At 37.1% G+C, this 19,514-nt stretch overlaps 1 protein-coding gene across 1 annotated transcript in view; it reads right to left on the bottom strand.

Moving 5' to 3' along the window:
- rarga (retinoic acid receptor gamma a) overlaps positions 1-19,514 on the bottom strand; it is a 57,828-nt gene that overhangs the window by 24,950 nt on the left and 13,364 nt on the right. The window contains exon 2 of the mRNA XM_051879616.1: positions 16,369-16,661. Coding sequence (XP_051735576.1) covers positions 16,369-16,537 — 169 coding nt within the window. The 5' untranslated portion in view covers positions 16,538-16,661. The remainder of the gene's footprint in view (positions 1-16,368; positions 16,662-19,514) is intronic.

Below are 19,514 nucleotides of genomic sequence, written 5' to 3'. Positions count from 1 at the left end.
CAGTAGACAGCGTGTTTCATTTGACATGCGTGAAAATGAGGCTGTGAGGGGGTAGAACCGTACAGTCGGTTAAAGCTGAATTTGCTTGCTTAGCTGACAAAACTAGGAAAATTTGTCATTTGTAGAATATTGTCAGAGAATAAAAAAACTGGGAAATTTGGGCTGTGAAAGTTAAACATGACCTGGTGGACTTTTTCACATCTAAATGATGTGGAATGGATTTAAATATGTTAAAGGTTTAGTTTACCCAAAAATGAAAATTCTGTCATTTATTACTCACCCTCATGTTGTTCCAAACCTGTAAGACCTGTAAGACAAATTAAGATATTTTTGATGAAATTCGAGAGGTATACGACTCCTCCATAGACAGCAATATAATCAACACTTTCAAGGTCCAGAAAGGTACTAAAGAAATCGTTAAAAAAGTCGACGTGACTGCAGTGGTTCAACCTTAATGTTATGAGACGGCATTCTGACGTAGAATCTGAAAGCGCTGAACGTAAACAGCATACGATAGATATTGTTGAATAAAGTCGTTATTTTTGTTTTGTTTTTGCACACAAAAGATTTTCTCATCGCTTAATAACATTAAGGTTGAACCACTGTAGTCACGTTAACTGTTTTAACAATGTCTTTAGTACCTTTCTGGAACTTGAAAATGTCAATTATATTGCTGACTATTGCCATATACCTCTCAGATTTCATCAAAAATATCTTAATTTGTGTTCCGAAGATGAACGAAGGTCTTGGAACGGCATGAGGATGAGTAATTAATGACAGAATTTTCATTTTTGGGTGAACTAACCCTTTAATATCCATTTTACTGATAACTGACAGCATTATCTAATTAGTCAAATATTTAATAAACAAACATGCAATCCATTTCTGAGTATTTCTAATGAGCTCTCTAGAGAGTTCTGCACAGATTCTGAGAGTGTCTGGACATGACCAAGGATCTTGAATAGACTGTACATCTCTCTCTCACAGCCTCATTATCATTTGTGTGTAATGAAATATGATGTCTACATTGACAATAGTCTACTGGTTTAGCATTACAAAAGATTACCATATGATTCTATTACTTTTTTGCCAATCAACCCTAGTTGATTTCCATTCCTGGCCCAAATACTAAATAAATAAATAAATAATAGAGATGCGCCGACACTAAATTTTTGATACTGAAGGCCAATTATTCAGAGTTCAGTTATTCAGTTATAAACAAACACATTACTCAAATTAATATTAACACACATTAACATGTCTGAACATGAAATTTATATTTCTTAACTTTCTGAATGTTATTAATTCATATTCAGAAAATGCTAAGAAACCAGTTTGATGTTCAATATTATTAATATTGAACATCAAACTGGTTTCTTAGCATTTTCTGTACACAAAGTACAAATTCAGTGCATTTTCCTGCCCTTTTTTGATTGACAGGATATATCGGCCAATAGCCGATAGTGTGAAAATTTGCTTTTAGCGGCCGATACAGATTATTGGCCAATATAACGGTGCATCTCTAATAAATAAATTTAATATATACAATCTAAAACAGCAACATAATAATAATAATAATAATAGAAAAAATATATTTTTCAAATATTATATATTTAAATAAATTAAATATATTTAATAAAAAACACAATTAGACGGGACCATACAGGGTTTGGCAGTACACCAGCAAATCAGAGACTACCAATTGATTCACTGTCTTTTTTCCAGTTAACCATTCCTGTCCTAAATAGTAAACAAATAAATAAATTATATTTTAATAAGTATAATTTAATATTAATTAAAATAAATAAGTAATTGAAAATATATTTTTAAAATATGACATATCATCTAATAAATTAAATATATGCAATTAAAACAACTCAATTAGATGTAACCATACAGTACAACCTATCAAATAAAATTACTTCTATTCCTCTTAGCCTTGTTTTCATTCAAGTACAAATTCAAATGGCTTCTACACTGACTATTCAGGGCTCCCACACTACTTTGACTAATGACCTTTTTTTTTGCATGACCTTTCAAGCTGTTAAGAATCATTTAATAGATTGCTGGGATCGATTTCCATTTGTATGTCAGATACCAAGATTCTACAAGCAAGCAATATTGAAGCCATTTGTACACCAATAAGATGTTACTGTGGTGATTTGCGGCAAATTTTACTCCACATAATATCTAGCCGCGTAAATACTTTAGGGAAGAGCACAATTAGAAACTCTTCCAGGTCGGGAAATGAAAATTAATTTTTTTTCAGGTTTTCATGACCATGACCATTGGGTTTGGTGCACAAATACTAGATTACCAGTCAATTCAACAAGTTCTTGTCAATCACCCCCACAAATTACAAAGTCCAAATTACTCCCCCTACCCCTAATAAACCACATATACCTCCACAACACACAGGCAATCAGCACTACACGACCTGAAAAAAAAAAAAAAAGCCCAATGAAATAAATAGCTCTGCCAGTGTCAGTGCCAATGGCTTTCAATGAGTGAACAGCTGGGGAGTGGACGGAGCCATACCAGGGTTCAAGTCAAGCAAACAGCTGAACACAATGCCAGGAGCAACAGAGGTGCCTGCGTCTCGGCCTTGCCTCATCCATCTTCACCCCCCTCCCCACCCCCGTCGGCCCGCTGCTAGTGGTACGGCCCAGCCGCCTAAGAAAAGACACCATTTCCTGTCAATCTGCGCTGCTGGTCGAGCTCTCTATAAACACATACTGCCCTTCCTTCCAAATACACTCACAATCTCCCACTCTGTGGAATTCTGCTTTTCATTTTCCCAAACCCCCTTTGCGTTTTCACACTTACAAAGAAACAAAGAGTCCTTCTCGGAGCACGTCGGGGCATGCGCAGAGAATGGTATTCATTAGGCTGTTTATTGATCTTGTGGCTCTTGACTTTGTTATGGTTCTCATTTATTTTCTTTAGGCGACCCTCATAGACACAGACAGGAAGAAAGAGTGAGAGAGTGAGGGAGAGAGAGGAGGAGAATATGAGTGGGGGGGGGGAGAGAGAGAGAGAGTAGGGCACTTTAATGGCCCTTTTGTTTGAGCAGACAGTAAAGTATATCAATTGTAACACTGAGGTTCTTCATGTAATTGTTGTGTCATAAAGGCTGAGGGTGACAAAAGAACAAACAAAAGAACAGATCAACAAGTACAATGGTGGAAGGAGGAAGCTGTGAATTCTAATAAAATCTAACACATCTTTAAGATGGAGCCAAACTTTCAGTAAAATATCTAAAAATCCTCAAAAAAAGGATCAGTTTACTTGAGAAGCATTACTGCATATTAAGATATTAATAACTGCATATTTGTTTGACCTCATCACATTTTTAAAACCTTATTTTAAACAAAATTTATTGATGTTTAGGCTTAAAAAAAACATTTCACCTAATTATAGACGTATTTTCTAAAAAAAAAAATACTCCACCATTCAAAAGTTTAGGGTCAGTAAGATTTTTTTTAATGTTTTTGAAAGTCTGTTATGCTCACCAATTGCTCCATTTATTTGATAAAAAAAAAACAGTAAAAACAGTAATATTGTGAAATATTATTACAATTTAAAATAACTGTTTTTTATTTTAATATATTTTAAAATGTGATTTATTCCTGTGATGTAAAGCTGAATCATTACTCCAGTCTTCAGTCACATGATCCTTCAGAAATCATTCTAATATGCTGATTTGCTGCTCAAGAAACACGTCCGATTATTAATGTTAAAAACAGTCGTGCTGCTCAATATTTTTGTGGAAACCGTGATAGATTTTTCAGGATCCTTTGATAACTAGAAAGTTCAAAAGAACAGTAATTATTTAAAATAGAGCTATTTTGTAACATTATCAAGTTTTGAATGGTAGTGTATCTATATAATATCAACATTTATTTATTTTTATTATAATGCTGACATCTAACAAAATATATGGGTTAATTATAATGTTTTTCTTATTTTAAATATAATTAAATTTAATAAATATATTTAAAAATAGCTTAATTTAAGATATACTCTCTGAAAATATATTTTAATATTAATTTCTTATGCAGTGTTGCTTCTCTTAAAATTCTCTCTTTTTTTTTGCTTTAAGTTAAAGCTACTACTTTCACATTTTCATTTTTGAACCTATGTTAAAGCTTGTGTTTCACTTTAATTAAACAAAAACAATGTATTTGGGCATTTTTATGTAGTCCTAGATGAATGATGTATATAAAATTATCCTGATGACCACAGACTTTTCCTTCAGTTTCAAACCACAAGTTTTGTCCTCTTCATTCTCAACTTTTTCCACAGCTACACTTCTTACTGTTGAAATTCGATATTGTGGTGCTGCTAATATTGTCGGATCCTCTGTGATAAACTGATTGTTTTTTTTCCCTCATGGATAAAAGTGCCTGCATATTGTCATTCAGAGACATAAACTGTTCTAACTCTGCAATTTCTTCTCTCCCGCTGAAAATCTTTTGTTAGAAACTGTTCCGTGTATTCTGAGAGTGAAAAAAAAGAGTTGACTTGGACATTTAATCCAACTTCATAGTGCTGACCCAAGTTCCTCCCCCTCCCTCCCTTCCCCAGCCAAGGAGGTTGAACTCCAGAAGAAATCCCCACTGGGCCACTAACTTTCCCCCAACTTATCCTGCTCTCCCTCCCTCTCTTTCTCTCTCTCTGGAGCTCAAGCTATTCTCCATCACTCTCCACCACCTCCACTCCCTCGTTTTCCCTCCTTTTCCTTCTGTTTTCAAACTTATACTCATCCAACCCTGCTACAGTTTTTAAACAACCCAGAGGAACATCTTTAAAGACAGTTTTGTTTTTGCTCTGTCTTAAAGGCCTGGCTCTTCCATACTTCTCTCTCTCTCTCCCCCACCATTCCCTCCTTCCTGTCATGTGACAAAACTCCGATGACAAACAGACCCAGAACTGCTAGAGATCCATCTCACTTAGCTGGCTCCCTGTCATCTCTGCTTTCCAGGCCAGACGAGCCGCACCAGATGAGCCGATCTCAGGCGTCCTGTCACCAAACTAAGCGTCAGAATCAGGTTTAACAGCCGCATGACTCACTGATGTGGACCTCAGATAGCAGACACAATGCATTAGAGATATTAGCCAGGACTGGTTTGCCTGTGTGTGGCCTCAAAGGAATGAAAAAAAATCACAAAGGAGATCTCTTTAACATCTCAACTGTTTCTCCTAGACAGCGACGAGATTAAATGGAGAGCAAATTAAGCCTACTGCTTCTTAGATATTTATCTAGAGGAAAAAATCCTTTCAAAACCTTTTATGTTCTACTTGTGTCTATTTGTATTTACAAGCTATTTTAGGACATCTGTGATTTAAAGGGATAGTTCACCCACCATGTCATAACAAACCTGTATGACTTTCTTCTGTAGGAAATATTTTGAAAAATGTCTCTTTTTGTTCATACAATGAAAGTCAATGTTTTTTGGAAACCACTGACTTTCTAGTCAAGTCCAATTTATTTATATAGTGCTTTATATTGTTTTAAAGCAGCTTCACAGTAATAAACAAGAACAAGCAGCTTCACAGTAAAAAACAATAACAGTATTATTGTTACAAAGTTCTTAAAGGGATAGTTCACCCAAAAATGAAAATTCTGTCATCATTTGCTCACCTTCATGTCGTTCCAAACCCGTAACACTTTTGTTCATCTTTGGAACACAAATGAAGATATTTTGAATGATATCTGAGCGATTTCTGTCCCTCCATTGACAGCTACACAACTACCACATAAAGAGACCGTAAAACTAATCCATATGAATTGAGCAGTTTAGTCCAAATTTTCTGAAGAGACACGATCAATTTATATAATGAACAGATTGAATTTAGGCTTTTATTCGCACATTTTTGGGTGAACTAACCCTTTAAATTATGAAACGAATACAATTTCAGCTGTAAAGCAGCTCTAGAAAGACAATAGTTTCATTATTCAGCTCAATTATTCTCATCCAATAGTGTCAGTGCAGTCAAATCGATAATATTACTGAATATTAAGTGCATTTTAAACCAAAATTAAAATTCTAAATATCATCTTTTGTGTTTTACAGAAGAAATATAGTCAAACAGATTTGGAACAACATGAGGGTGAGTAAATGATGACAGATTATTCATTTTGGGAGAACTATCCCTTTAAACGAAACATAATTAACTCCATTATGTCTCCTGAGCTATGAAAGAACAACCTCTGAGCAAGAAAATCTCCCCTGGGGCATGAAATGTTTATACGAAGGATTGATTGAGCATGCATTGCCTATTCTGCTAGTTTTTTAAACCTGTGTACCATGTTATACAGCTCAGGAAGTTTGTGCAAGCAACAGAGAGTCATGTGTTTCTGTGTGTGGATCTGTTCAGACAGATTGCCGGCGATGACAGAGACACAGAACACCACTTCATTTCAGCTCCGTCTGCACACGCACGCCTCAGATTACCACAACTAGTCCTTGTAGCTCCCTCAGGAAACATGCAGATGTTGACACACATACACATACCATTCAAATGCACATTTTGAGTCATGAAACACACCTTTGGCACACACAAAACACTTTACAACAATCAATTTCAACAGCATGTCTTATGCAAAAGTATGCATGTTTAAACACACTGACACATTCCAGAATTCCCGGCATATGAGCGACTGTAGGCGCAAACACCATGTTCAGGGGAGTAATTATGTAAAATTAGCAATATGCTAACATAACTACATTTTCAGTAATGACATAAAAGCTCCAAAATTTTGTAATTATTATTATTTATAATAATAATCCCAAATCTTGTTAAAATAAATGAATAAAATAATTAAAAAAAAAAAAACAATAGTTCCAAATTAAGTTAAATAAAATAAATGAAATATTAAATTAAGTTAAATAAAATAAAATATTAAATAAATAAATAAAATAAAAATAAAATAAAATAAAATAAATAAATAATTCCAAAATTTGCAAAAATTTACTAAAATAATTATATATATATATATATATATATATATATATATATACACACATACAGACAAATTTCTAATGAATCAGCTCACATCTGATCATGCAAATGAATGGATTAAAAAATTATTCACTGATTTAAATCTCATTGCCGCATTTTAAATGCTTAAAGTTAATAAAAGTTTAAGTTAATATTTAAAAAAACACTAATCCTTTTTTTATTTTAATGTACAAAGTTTCTAACAAAGTAGCGTGACTGAACTGTAACTATTTTAAAATCATGAATAGCTTGAGGCTTAAAAATATTCACCAGTACTGCCTCAGTTTCAAAACTCCCATCCCAACCACCACTCGGACATTCATCATGGCGTCCACCTCAAGCAATATCGTACACATGTTTGGCTCTGAGGAGACATGTAATCTTGTCCTGACATCTTACTCGTACACACAATACATCTCCTCGAGAATCTGGAAGTGTCACTTGAAGACCAGACCAGAGGGGAAAACAGAGTTAGAAGACAGGCTGTTCCAGTCCTCACTCAGCCTCCTCGTGTTCTGCACCGCATAAAAAAGAAACAGTAAAACTTTTCACAAACTTATCAAACTTGGCCATCTCTCAAACAAGCCTTTGCTCTATCTCTGTGCCTCTTTCTTTCCCCCACCCCCCGCCATTTCTTTCTCTCTCTTGGCATGCCAGTACTGTTGCTTCTTTAGCATTCTCATGACTTTTGACATGAGGTATTCAAAACTGGAAACCACATGTTTTGTAGTTATGATCTTAACTGGCAAAAAGTTACCCACTCCTCCCCCTGACTTTTAGGCCACACCCCTTTGGACAAGTTCCCTCCCTACATCCACTAGGAAGCCCCTCCCATGCCCGGTCGCCATGGCAGAATCCTCATACTGCACGTGCCCAGTCCTGCCTGTTGCAAACAGTGAAGCTCCACCCCCTCTCAACGCTAGTCTCTTTATCTTCATCTGTCATCATGCTAAAATGCCAGTGCACTCTTTACCTTTCAATGCTCGCTCACACTCTGTGCCTCAACCTAACACACCGTCTCTCACCTCCGCTATAGTCTGTCTCCTTGGAACGGTGGGATCAAGGAAGGAAATCCACATAGGAGTGGAGGAGTATAGAAGGGGCAGAGGGGAGGAAAGTAATCCACCGGATTTTCGGGATAGAGTCAGTTGAGCTGAGATTCCATTTGTGAACAATTTGCAAAATTCCCAAACTGAGCTCTTAATGACCTGGCAGAGAGAGGCCACTCCTGACTCCCACTCGGGCTGCGGTTACGCCAACTCTCCAAAAAACAGACATGTGTGGGAGTCGGTTGTGGCCAAAATATTAACAAAGGCTTCATGAATCCCCTTTTACACAAAGGGCCCTGCATTGCATATGTGATTACAGCAATAAAGACAGAATACTAGAGAATAAAAAAGCAGAACCATCCCCTATCAATGACAGACAACAAAACACTGAAGCACTCCTCTGTACATCAGTGCATGTTACTCAACAAAAAAAAAACACACACATAGATAGATAGATAGATAAATAGATAGATGCCTCTCTCTCTCTCTCTGTGTGTGTGTGTGTGTGTGTGTGTGTCTTTGTAACCTGGCCAAAATCACCTAGGTCACACAGGTAAGGAAAATAATGTTAGCCAACAGCCAAATAGATATTTAGGCATTGTTTTAGGCTACTTCTAGTAGGCACTACCGCCTTTCAAAAATCCTGCTAATCATATGCAACTTAGTGTTATAACAGTAATAACATTAACATTGCAAAAATTACTTATTACTTTACATGTGATGCAAAACTGCATATTATTATTAGGATTTATTTTCAGAAAATTAATCTTTAAAGGGCCTATAATGCCCCTTTCACAAGATGTAATATAAGTCTCTGGTGTCCCCAGAATGTGTCTGTAAAGTTTCAGCTCAAAATACCTCACAGATCATTTATTATAGCTTGTCAAATTTGCCCCTATTTGGGTGTGAGCAAAAACACGCCGTTTTTGTGTGTGTCCCTTTAAATGCAAATGAGCTGCTGCTCCCGGCCCCCTTTCCAAAAGAGGGCGGAGCTTTAACAGCTCAACAACAACAAAGCTGGAGAATCTCACGCAGCCAAAATGATGATTGTCAGTAACGGTGTTCAGCCTTACATTGTTCAAACCGGAGTCGGACACTGATGGAGAGACTCAGGAAGAAGTTACAACTTTTAGAATGAAACTGGACATTTCTGAATGGTTAGTGGATAAATTTATGTAGTTGCTGTGGAGTTGATTCAACTCATTGACTAGCATGAGCCGTCATGTTAATCTATTTTGTGCAAATCCAGCGTTGAATTGACCCTCGTTTGTGAAGCAGTCCAGCGTAAAATGACGGCATGGTAACAACAACAACTCTTCCTCTTCTCTAAAGCAGCCCAACATGGCCTCACCCCCTTTGTTGCGTGTTCCCGGGGGCAGGGTTTATGTAAATGTTGGGGTTTGTGATGTCGCTAACCTGGGAAGAAGCTTGTTGTAGTCCTTAAAAAGCGATTTCTGTAAAAGAAAATATCTCCCTTTGCATTGAACTTTGAGTGTCGTAACTTTGCAGATGTTGTTTATGCTCAAACAGCAACATTACACACTAACTAAAGTTAAAAAAGTGAAATCATAATCAACCACCCCTTTAACTTAAATGTATTTTGTCTTACTGCACTGGCACTTTAAATTATAAACACACAAGTCAAAAACAAGTGAAAAATCTGCCAGATCAGTAAGACAAAATCTACTTATATTCAAGATCAAATCTATGAAAACAAGTGAATAATAGCCAAAAAAGACAAGATTTGAAAAAGAAATGTTATCATTGGGATACATTTAGATGCTCTTGTGAGTCACCTTGACCTTCCGCCTCCATGTCCTCAAAAGTAAATGTCAATCATGTTTCAGAAAGGGAGTATCCCACACTCAACTGCAAACTTGTATTCAATCCTGGCGCCATTCTGGTACAAAACACTCAATGTCCATGATCCAATCAATTCCCAATGGATAAAATCAAGTCCCGGCCTACATTTTTTTCCACTTTGAATATTTTGTTTCAGTCAGAAAACATACCATATTAAGATAGTAAAATGCACTGAGAATACCATTTGATGTTGCCTTCTCCATCATCTTTCATGGCCAACTTCATCTGCTTCCAGCCAAACTACACTTTAAAGGTCAAACCATCAAACAACAAAAACAATGTATTGTAAAATGCACAATAAGAATAATAAGACCCTTAGATAACTGATCCATCCACCAGAACTTCTCAATCTCTGACTGTTTACAGTAGAAGTAAGTACTGATGGTGATGAGTGAAGGAACGGAGAGGAACCTGGCAGGAAAGCAGAGGCGGAGATGAAAGATGGTGGAATCTCTGAGGAAACGGAGAATGGTTCAGACACACGCATTGCTCTCATTTCATTTTGATCCCTCTTGCACACAAACCCATGCCAGCTGCGATGGAAAGCCAACACTTTGACGGGAAAATGTTTCTGTAAATAAATAATCCGATACAATGTAGTGCTTGTGCCTTGGCCTTTTAATGACATAGACTCATTATTTTCCTCTTTTCTAAACATCTCCCTTTCAATGATCCTTTATTCTACGTGTGATCACTTAGGGCTGCCCGATTAGGATAAAAATTGTAATTGTTAATTATTTCCCATGACATTATAATCACAATTTTTAATTTAGTGATTGATATTAATTTACTGGCAATTACATAATTAATAAAATTTGCTTTAAAAAAATTAGGTGCTGTTAGATTAATTAAAAAAATTAATTATAAAAATAATAATTTTAATAATAAAAAATTAATTTTGCTGTTTGCTGTTTCACTATATCAGAAAGAAATAATTAATAAAATTGTGATAAAATTATAAACAAAAAGCGAGCAAAGTGATAATGCTGGAAAATTCTCCCATTATCATAAAAAAAAGCTACTGGAATGTAAATCCAGTTCTAATTTACACCATATCTACACCTTGTTTTATTGCAGAGTACATTAAAGGGTTAGTTCACCCAAAAATGAAAATTCTGTCATTTATTACTCACCCTCATGTCGTTCCACATCTGTAAGACCTTCGTTCATCTTCAGAACACAAATTAAGATATTTTTGATCAAATCCAATGGCTCAGTGAGGCCTGCATTGCCAGCAAGATAATTAACACTTTCAATGCCCAGACATATTTAAAACAGTTCATGTGACTACAGTGGTTCAACCTTAATGTTATGAAGTGACGAGAATACTTTTTGTGCGCCAAAAAACAAAATAACTTTATTCAACAATATCTAGTGATGGGTGATTTCAAAACACTGCTTCATGAAGCTTTATGAATCTTTTGTTTCGAATCGGTGGTTCAGAGCGTGTATCAAACTGCCAAAGTCACATGATTTCAGTGACATCGCCCCCCAGTGGTGAACCATTGAAATTTCTAAACGTTTCGAAACACTTATGACGTAACTAAGCCTCGTTTATTGAAATCACGTGACCACTGATTCGAAATAAAAGATTCATAAAGCCTCATGAAGCAGTGTTTTGAAATCGCCCATCACTAGATATTGTTGAATAAAGTCGTTATTTTGTTTTTTTGGCGCACAAAAAGTATTCTCGTCACTTCATAACATTAAGGTTGAACCACTGTAGTCACATGAACTGTTTTAAATATGTCTTTAGTAGCTTTCTGGGCATTGAAAGTGTTAATTGTCTTGCTGGCAATGGAGGCCTCACTGAGCCATCGGATTTTATTAAAAATATCTTAATTTGTGTTCCGAAGATGAACGTAAGTCTTACGGGTGTGGAACGACATGAGGGTGAGTAATAAATGACAGAATTTTCATTTTTGGGTGAACTAACCCTTTAGGTGTTACAGCATCTACATTGCAAGTGAGTGGCAAAAAATCAAGTCTTCTTGCTTTGGTACTAAAGCAAAATAAGGTAAAACAGATCTTACTGCAAAACATTTGTTCATGAAGACCAATATTGAAAGGATTATATACTAATTTAAACGTCTCGAACTGGCTGCTGCATTCATGTGCACAAAACACGTCTGTGATTGGTTAAAACGCTCAAACTCAGCAAAAATCAGGTCACAAATAAAAAAATAAAAGAAACATGGAATGCTGTAATCATCACTTCACTAAGCACTGCAGCTGGAATCATATTTGATTTATTGTGCAACCCTAAAATGAGTGCTTGTCATATAATGTTTCAATCTAACATCTCCCAGAGCTTTTGAATCAGTTTGTCATACGCAAATACGTCACCAGATATGGTCTCAATTATATAACCGTGCACAAAAGCACTATTACACTGCAGTAAGTAGGCTGCACATATTTATGCGTTTACTGTGTGAAAGTGTGTGACTGTACTGATCTATTCCTGCGGGGGCAGCGAACAACAAAATGTTTGCCTTTCTCTCGATGACAAGCTGGAACAAGCACGCTGTTCTTTTTTATACAATACAAATGCCTTCACACAACAACTTGGCCCTGGTCGCAACAATAAAAACTCAAGCTCGCAAGCCAAAAGGGAACTAATATCATTGATATGTGCAGCAAAAGAGCGAGAGAGACAGCTGGACTGTGCACGGCCCTAACAGGAGTATTAGATTAGAGCCACACGGTCTCCGTCTGGTTAAAGGAAATGACCAAGCAGCCTTTCAAAACATCCCTCTTGGCGGCTTGGAGCAAGGCCTCCTCCCCTGATTGGTAAAAGGTTTCAGGAGCGTTTGAGGGCTCAGTTGAGATGCTATCACACGGTAAGTGCTGGTAATGGGCTTCCAACTGTTTGTTTGAAGAGCTCCGATAATGACAGGGATCAACTGATAGCGGCTTCTGCAGGCCGGCACGTAAGACTCCCACACGGAGACTCGCACACGGTGACCGGTGACCCCACGTGCACAGCTGCTTTACACACTTTGTGTCAAAACAACGGCAGAGCTCCACAGATGGACATTTCACCCCCAAAAGCTTTGAGTAGGAGAAAGAAACCTTTGTGTTATATGATAATAAAAAAAAAGAACAGCATGCTAAAAAACAGCTAGAGAGAACCAAAATTACCATGCAGGACCAGGAATACTTCTTGGTGTAGGGTTGAAAAAAAATCAGACTAGTCAGTGTATTCCTGAACGACTTGTCAACTAATAAATCTTAAGAAAGCCCTATATAATTAGGCTGTATTCACCTGACACCAACCGGATACCTGACCCTGACCCCAAAGAACTGCATTATTAAAGGGGACCTATTATGCACAATTTGAACACAGTTTTGTGTCCACAGTATGTGTAAACAACCAGCCTATAATAGTAAAAATCCACCCACTCTTTTTTTATAATCCCCATAAACCATAAACAGTCTCTCCATACGAGCAGTTCCAGATTTCCCCCTACACTTACGTACGAGTGGGGAGAAGCCCCACCCACGACTGGTAACGGAATCTGCCCTATTAGCATAGCTAAGGTCATGGGTTCGATTGCCAGGGAATGCATATCTGTCAAATGCATAAATGTAAATATACATACATCACTGACTTCATCATTGTGTTACTGCACAAAAAAGTTAAAAACTGTGAAAAATATATTTGTTAAAAAAAAATAGGTTATATCAATGTCAGCTGTCAAGAAGTATTTCTCTGAGCTCTATGCCAACTGCACATCTTCGGAAGGTGCTTGAACCTGTCAGCGAGCATATCTGCTTGAACACACCTATCTGAAGTTGGCCAAAGCATGACTATCTTCTCTGGGAAATTATACACACCGGCCTATGGAAGAATGCAGGACTAACACACAGATGCACTCAAAGACAGGGCCTTCAGTATGTTGGACCTTTATGAGCTGGGAATTTTTGCAGTCTAGCCGACAGACAGCTCTGACAACAATGAAGAGGCCTGTTAAACCAACTCCTGCAAAAACAGCACCGAGCCGATTGCTCGTCTGCCTTTGTTTCCCCTCGTCTCAGAGCCAGGGATGAGAATGGCTCAGTAAAACAACTTGTGACATGCCTGTCTAAAAAGAATGTCAAACGGCATACCCAAAAGCAAATTAGGGCCTCTGTGGTCTTGACTCTCACCCTAATTCCTGGCATTGCTTAGGGACCGATGTGCTTTTGGATATGCAAACGACCAGAGGGAGGCAGAAATTGTTTCCAGTTTAAAAATGAGTTACATTTGCCTTTTTAAAAGTCACTGTGAGTTACCATTTGTCGTTCTAATTCAGAGTAAAACTACACTCTAAAGAAATGCTGGGTTAAAAACAAACCAAGTTGGGTTAAATATGGACAAACCCAGCGATTGTGTTGTTTTGACCCAGCCTGCTGGATAGTTTTATTTAACTCAACTATTGATTAAAAAATGACTATATGGCTGGCTTAAAATATTTATTAAACTTATGATTAAATGTTCATTTATAAAAATTATTAATTAATGTTAATTTAATTCCAACATATTTTGGGTTCATTTTAAACGAGCAATATAGTACTTTTTAAAAAATAGTTGAGTTAAATAAAACTACCCAGCAGGTTGGGTCAAACATTTAACCCAACTGCTGGGTCAAAACAACCCAATCACTGGGTTTGTCCATAATTAACCCAACTTGGGTTGTTTTTAACCTAGCATTTTTTAGATTGTAGGATTAGGAAAATTGGGTGGGACTTCATTGGATGCATCCTTGCTGAATAAAAGCTTTTAAAATAAAAAAAAATGTATTGACCCAAAACCTTCAATACAAAAAAAGGAGGAAGACTGAATGTGGATTTGCCAAAGCAAAGGCTATTTGTTAACGATATCCAATAAGCCGTGTGGCCTAAGTGACATCAGTGGAAAGGAAAATCGTTTCAGAGGAAGGATAAGTTAAAAATTGGAAGTAAAACAAGAATGTAAATAAGGTTAAGGTTGCAAGGTTTTCCACAAAGCCAATTTCAGGCCGTCTGCATATGCAAGGCGAAATATGTTTCTCATTTTCATGACCAGGAAACAGAGAAGGCTTGTTTATTGTGTATCCATCAGTGCGTTTTCACAGCAGGGTGTGTTATTGGATTCCACCGCACCAGGACGTCATCCCCAGGTGCTTCCATCACCCCTCCCTCGCTCACTCTTTCTCCCTCTCTCTGTAAATACCTATTGGATTAGGTGGGCAGCTGTAGGGGGGTGGGTACTGATTGACATCTAAAAGGCTGGAGTGTTGTTCAGACTTGCAGAGGAGTAAAAGAGGCACAGCAGGAGACGGCGAGTAGTGTGTATCTGTGCGTGTGTGTGTTTTGAGGAGGGGGAACGCATAGTCTTCTGCTTTGTTGTTGCCATCCAAACCCATCACAGATTCTCCCCTCAGGACTTGAGATGAGATTTCAGATGTCTGTGGCTTGTGTTTTCCCCTAAGCTACTGTCTAAACAAGAAAAATCCACAGACTGCTCACATTCTTGCAACACACTCTGGATCTAAAGAGCCAGTGAATGTATTACACCTCAGCTAAAAAAAAACAGAATATCTTTTGTTGAAAAACTGACAGCTGGTTTGTGAAATCCGCTATTTTTCTGGAATGCTATAAAATGCATTGTAAAGACATATTAAACCTACAAAAAGCATTTCTGCAGCATAAAATATCTGTTAAATTGCTCTTTTCCCATCTCTCTCTGCCATCTGTTGTATCTCTATCTTCTCACACACTTTGCTTCTGCAGTAGGATGTAAAACAGCGCCCCCTGTGACACTAGAAATAAAACGCTAGACATTTTCTCCCTACAGGGTCAAAAATGCCTGTTAGAAATGCCTTTTTTTCAGGGAACAAAACTAGCTATCTAGCAAAAAAATTGTAAGACTTCAAGAACATTAGCTGTAGGACACTTTGAGTTGATGCTTTTTGATAAAGTTATCTTTCTCCTCTTACTTATTCACAGCAAAACAAGAATGTTTCTGAAGTACCATGCAACTCATACTATGTATACTTTACACACTGCATGTATAGCCTATTACTTCAACCAAAATGTGCAGCATCCAACAATCCATACTGCACATATGACAAAATCCCACAATTCTAGATGACTGAACTGAACGTAATACCAGCCATAAATTTCAAAATTCATTCTGCTTCACATATATTATTTTTAAAAAAGCACTATACCATGTAAAAACTCATATTTTTATGATTGATTTTTAGTTTAATATAAAATGCATTTGAAAAGTAGCATGATGAAGGCACGATTAGAAAGTTTCCAAGACCTTCATATAGCATTCAAACGTAGAAAGGTAAAAAAATAAAAAATGGCCTCCAGAAGTACCCGAAGAAACACCTTCTTTTGTAAGAATCTAATGCAAACATTTTCATTAACTTAATTCCATTCATATAATAAACAAAAGCAGAAAAGGTACAATACTCACACAACGCTGCCATCTCTTTTGGAAGGTCCGCCCCAAACCGTCCAAACAGGCTACTATTGGCCAGCAGGTCGAAGGGGGAGTGGCTCCGAATGGAATTGAAGGCAAAGGGGTAGACAGCAGGTGGGAAACCGGTCATGTGACCCACCTGCCGTTCCCGGTTGGTTGCCATGGCGACGGTTGCTTGCCAAAGGCTGGTTGGGCCTGTCGTGTGCTTCAACGGACTGTGTGACAATGTTGGCAAACTTCTCAAGTATGCGTCACGGCTCCGCGTTCACTCGTTCGACAGGACGTACCTTCAGGAGGAAACACATATGGTATGTTAAGCATTTGTTCAAAGAATTATAAACAGTAGTAAAACAGTTCAGTGAGTTCAAGCTGCTGCACCACATACACACAATGCACATTTACTTACTTTCATGTTGTTTCAAACCTGAGTTTTTTCATTAGTCACTGATAAATTTCCCTCTTGAGCACTTGTGACTGGATCGCTGGCTTAGTGGGTTAAATGGACCAGTCCAACTCGAAAACGAATCACTCAAGACTCAAGTCAGATGATTAATTGAAAAAAATGACTCAAAAGAAAGATTTGTTCACTTAGTTTACTCATTAACTCACTAAAAGCTTAGTTCACCCAAAAAATGTTTACTCACCCTCATGCTGTTCCAAACCCGTAACACTTTAGTTCATCTTCGGAACACAAATGAATATATTTTTAATGAAATCTGGAAGATTTTTGTCCTCCAGTCTACATAACTACCACTTCAAAAAGTTCATAAACAGATCGTAAAACTAATCCAAATGAACTGAGTGGTTTAGTCTAAGTAAGTGATTTTATCTCTTTACATGAAGATGATTGATTTTAGGCTTTTATTTTCACATATAACCATTGATTAGCAAACATACACAGAAGCTCAACCGTACTTGCTTGAAGTGTGAGAACAAACCTCATTGGTTCTTGCGGAAGCTCAAACGTGCTGTGTAACATGAGATTAAACCTCATTGGTTCTCGTGTGTCAAGCAAACATGCTTGAGCTTCCGTTTATCATAACTGATGTGTGAGTTGATGAATGTTTATATGTGAATAAAAGCCTAAATTCAATCTGTTCATCATATAAAACGATCGAGTCTCTTCAGAAAATTTGGACTAAACTGCTCAATTCATATGGATGTTTACGATCTCTTTATGAACTTTTTAAAGCGTCAAATTGGTACTTGCGTAGCTGTCAACGGAGGGACAGAAATCTCTCCGATTTTATTAAAAATATCTTAATTTGTGTTCCAAAGATGAACGAAAGTCTTACAGGTTTGGAACGACACAAGGGTGAGTAAATGATGACAGAATTCTCTTAACTCTTTAAAATGTCGATCCACACCCGTAAGACCTTTGTTCATCTTCGGAACACAAATTAAGATATTTTTGATAAAATCTGATGGCTCAGTGAGGCCTCCATTGACAGCAAGATAATTAACACTTTCAGATGCCCAGAAAGGTACTAAAGTAATATTTAAAACAGTTTACGTGACTACAGTGGTTCAGTGGTTAATGTTATGAAGCGACGAGAATACTTTTTGTGTGCCAAAAAAAACAAAATAACGACTTTATTCAACAATATCTAGTGACGGGCGATTTCAAAACACTGTTTCATGAAGCTTTGAAGCTTTATGGATCTTTTGTTTCGAATCAGTGGTTCAGAGTGCGTATCAAACTGCCAAAGTCACGTGAACCATTGAAATTTCGAAACGTTTCGAAACACTTATGACATAACGAAGCCTTGTTTACTGAAATCACGTGACTTTGGCAGTTTGATACATGCTTCGAACCACTGATTCGAAACAAAAGATTCGTAAAGCTTCGAAGCTTCATGAAGCAGTGTTTTGAATTCACTAGATACTGTTGAATAAAGTTGTTATTTTGGTTTTTTGGTGCACAAAAAGTATTCTCGTCGCTTCATAACATTAAGGTTGAACCACTGTAGTCATATGAACTGTTTTAAATATGTCTTTAGTAGTTTTCTGGCATTGAAAGTGTTAATTATCTTTCTGGCAATGGAGCCATCGGATTTTATCAAACATATTTTAATTTGTGTTCCGAAGATGAACGAAGGTCTTACGGGTGTGGAATGACATGAGAGTGAGTAATTAATGACAGAATTTTCATTTTTGGGTGAACTAACCCTTTAAAGAGAGTCCAGGCCTTCAGTTAATAAATATGTTCCTCACACAAACCTATAATATGGCTTTAGAAGACTTAAAATACAGAGCATAAATCAAATGGATCATTTGCATCCTTTTTGAAGCTTCAGTTCTATTCACTGTAATGGCATGGAACATGTGACTAGTACATTGTTTAAAATTAAATTAAGGTGTGGAATAACATGAGGATGAATACATGATAACAGAATGTTAATGCCTGCTGCTGAACTAATCATTTAAGAATCCCTAACATCACACAAACAGCAATCTGAGAGTTTCTCACATCAGTTTAACAACAACTCAGCAACTAGCGCAAAAGAGCGCTTGTGTGTTTGAGATGAGGGTGGAGTCTGAAGGAAAACGATGGGGTGATATGTAAAATGGAGGGAGGAAAAGAAAGAGAGCACAAAAAAAAAAACTAAATAAAGGGGAGGGAGGAAAATAATAAAGTAGTAAGGAAAAAGTTAGGTTGAGGCAGGAGAAGAGAAACAGAGAAAAAGAGCGCTCTTGTCTGCTCCGTTTTGAAAGGTGTCCAGACGTTTGTGGTGTTTCCAGGCTATTCCATACGATTTAAACCACCCAAACTCCACAAGAAAGAGCTTCTCTGTTTGTGCTGCCAGTCTCTCAACCCCGCACAACTACAGTCGGCCTCTCACAGACCTGAGGCCCCAACACGGGCTCCATTTGAGAAGATGAGAGCTGGAGAGGAATTGAAAGAGTTGGCAGCTTGTTTGTCCAAACTGTTCTGTATCTTTTCAATCACATTTCTACTCGATTTTTATTCATTCTATCTAACTTTTCATGGACAGGCAAGGTCAAGAATGAAACCAGAAACTCTGTAATCTTCACTAAATTCTGTTAAAACAAGAAGGCAACATTTCTGATGTCTTAATATATTATGCCATTTCAATTCTCAAAAACATTTATCTTGTTTTATGAATGTTTACATATTC

The sequence above is a fragment of the Ctenopharyngodon idella genome, chromosome 22, assembly GCF_019924925.1.
Source record: "Ctenopharyngodon idella isolate HZGC_01 chromosome 22, HZGC01, whole genome shotgun sequence".
Taxonomy (NCBI): Eukaryota; Metazoa; Chordata; class Actinopteri; order Cypriniformes; family Xenocyprididae; genus Ctenopharyngodon; species Ctenopharyngodon idella.
This window is presented reverse-complemented; position numbering and strand designations above follow the sequence as displayed.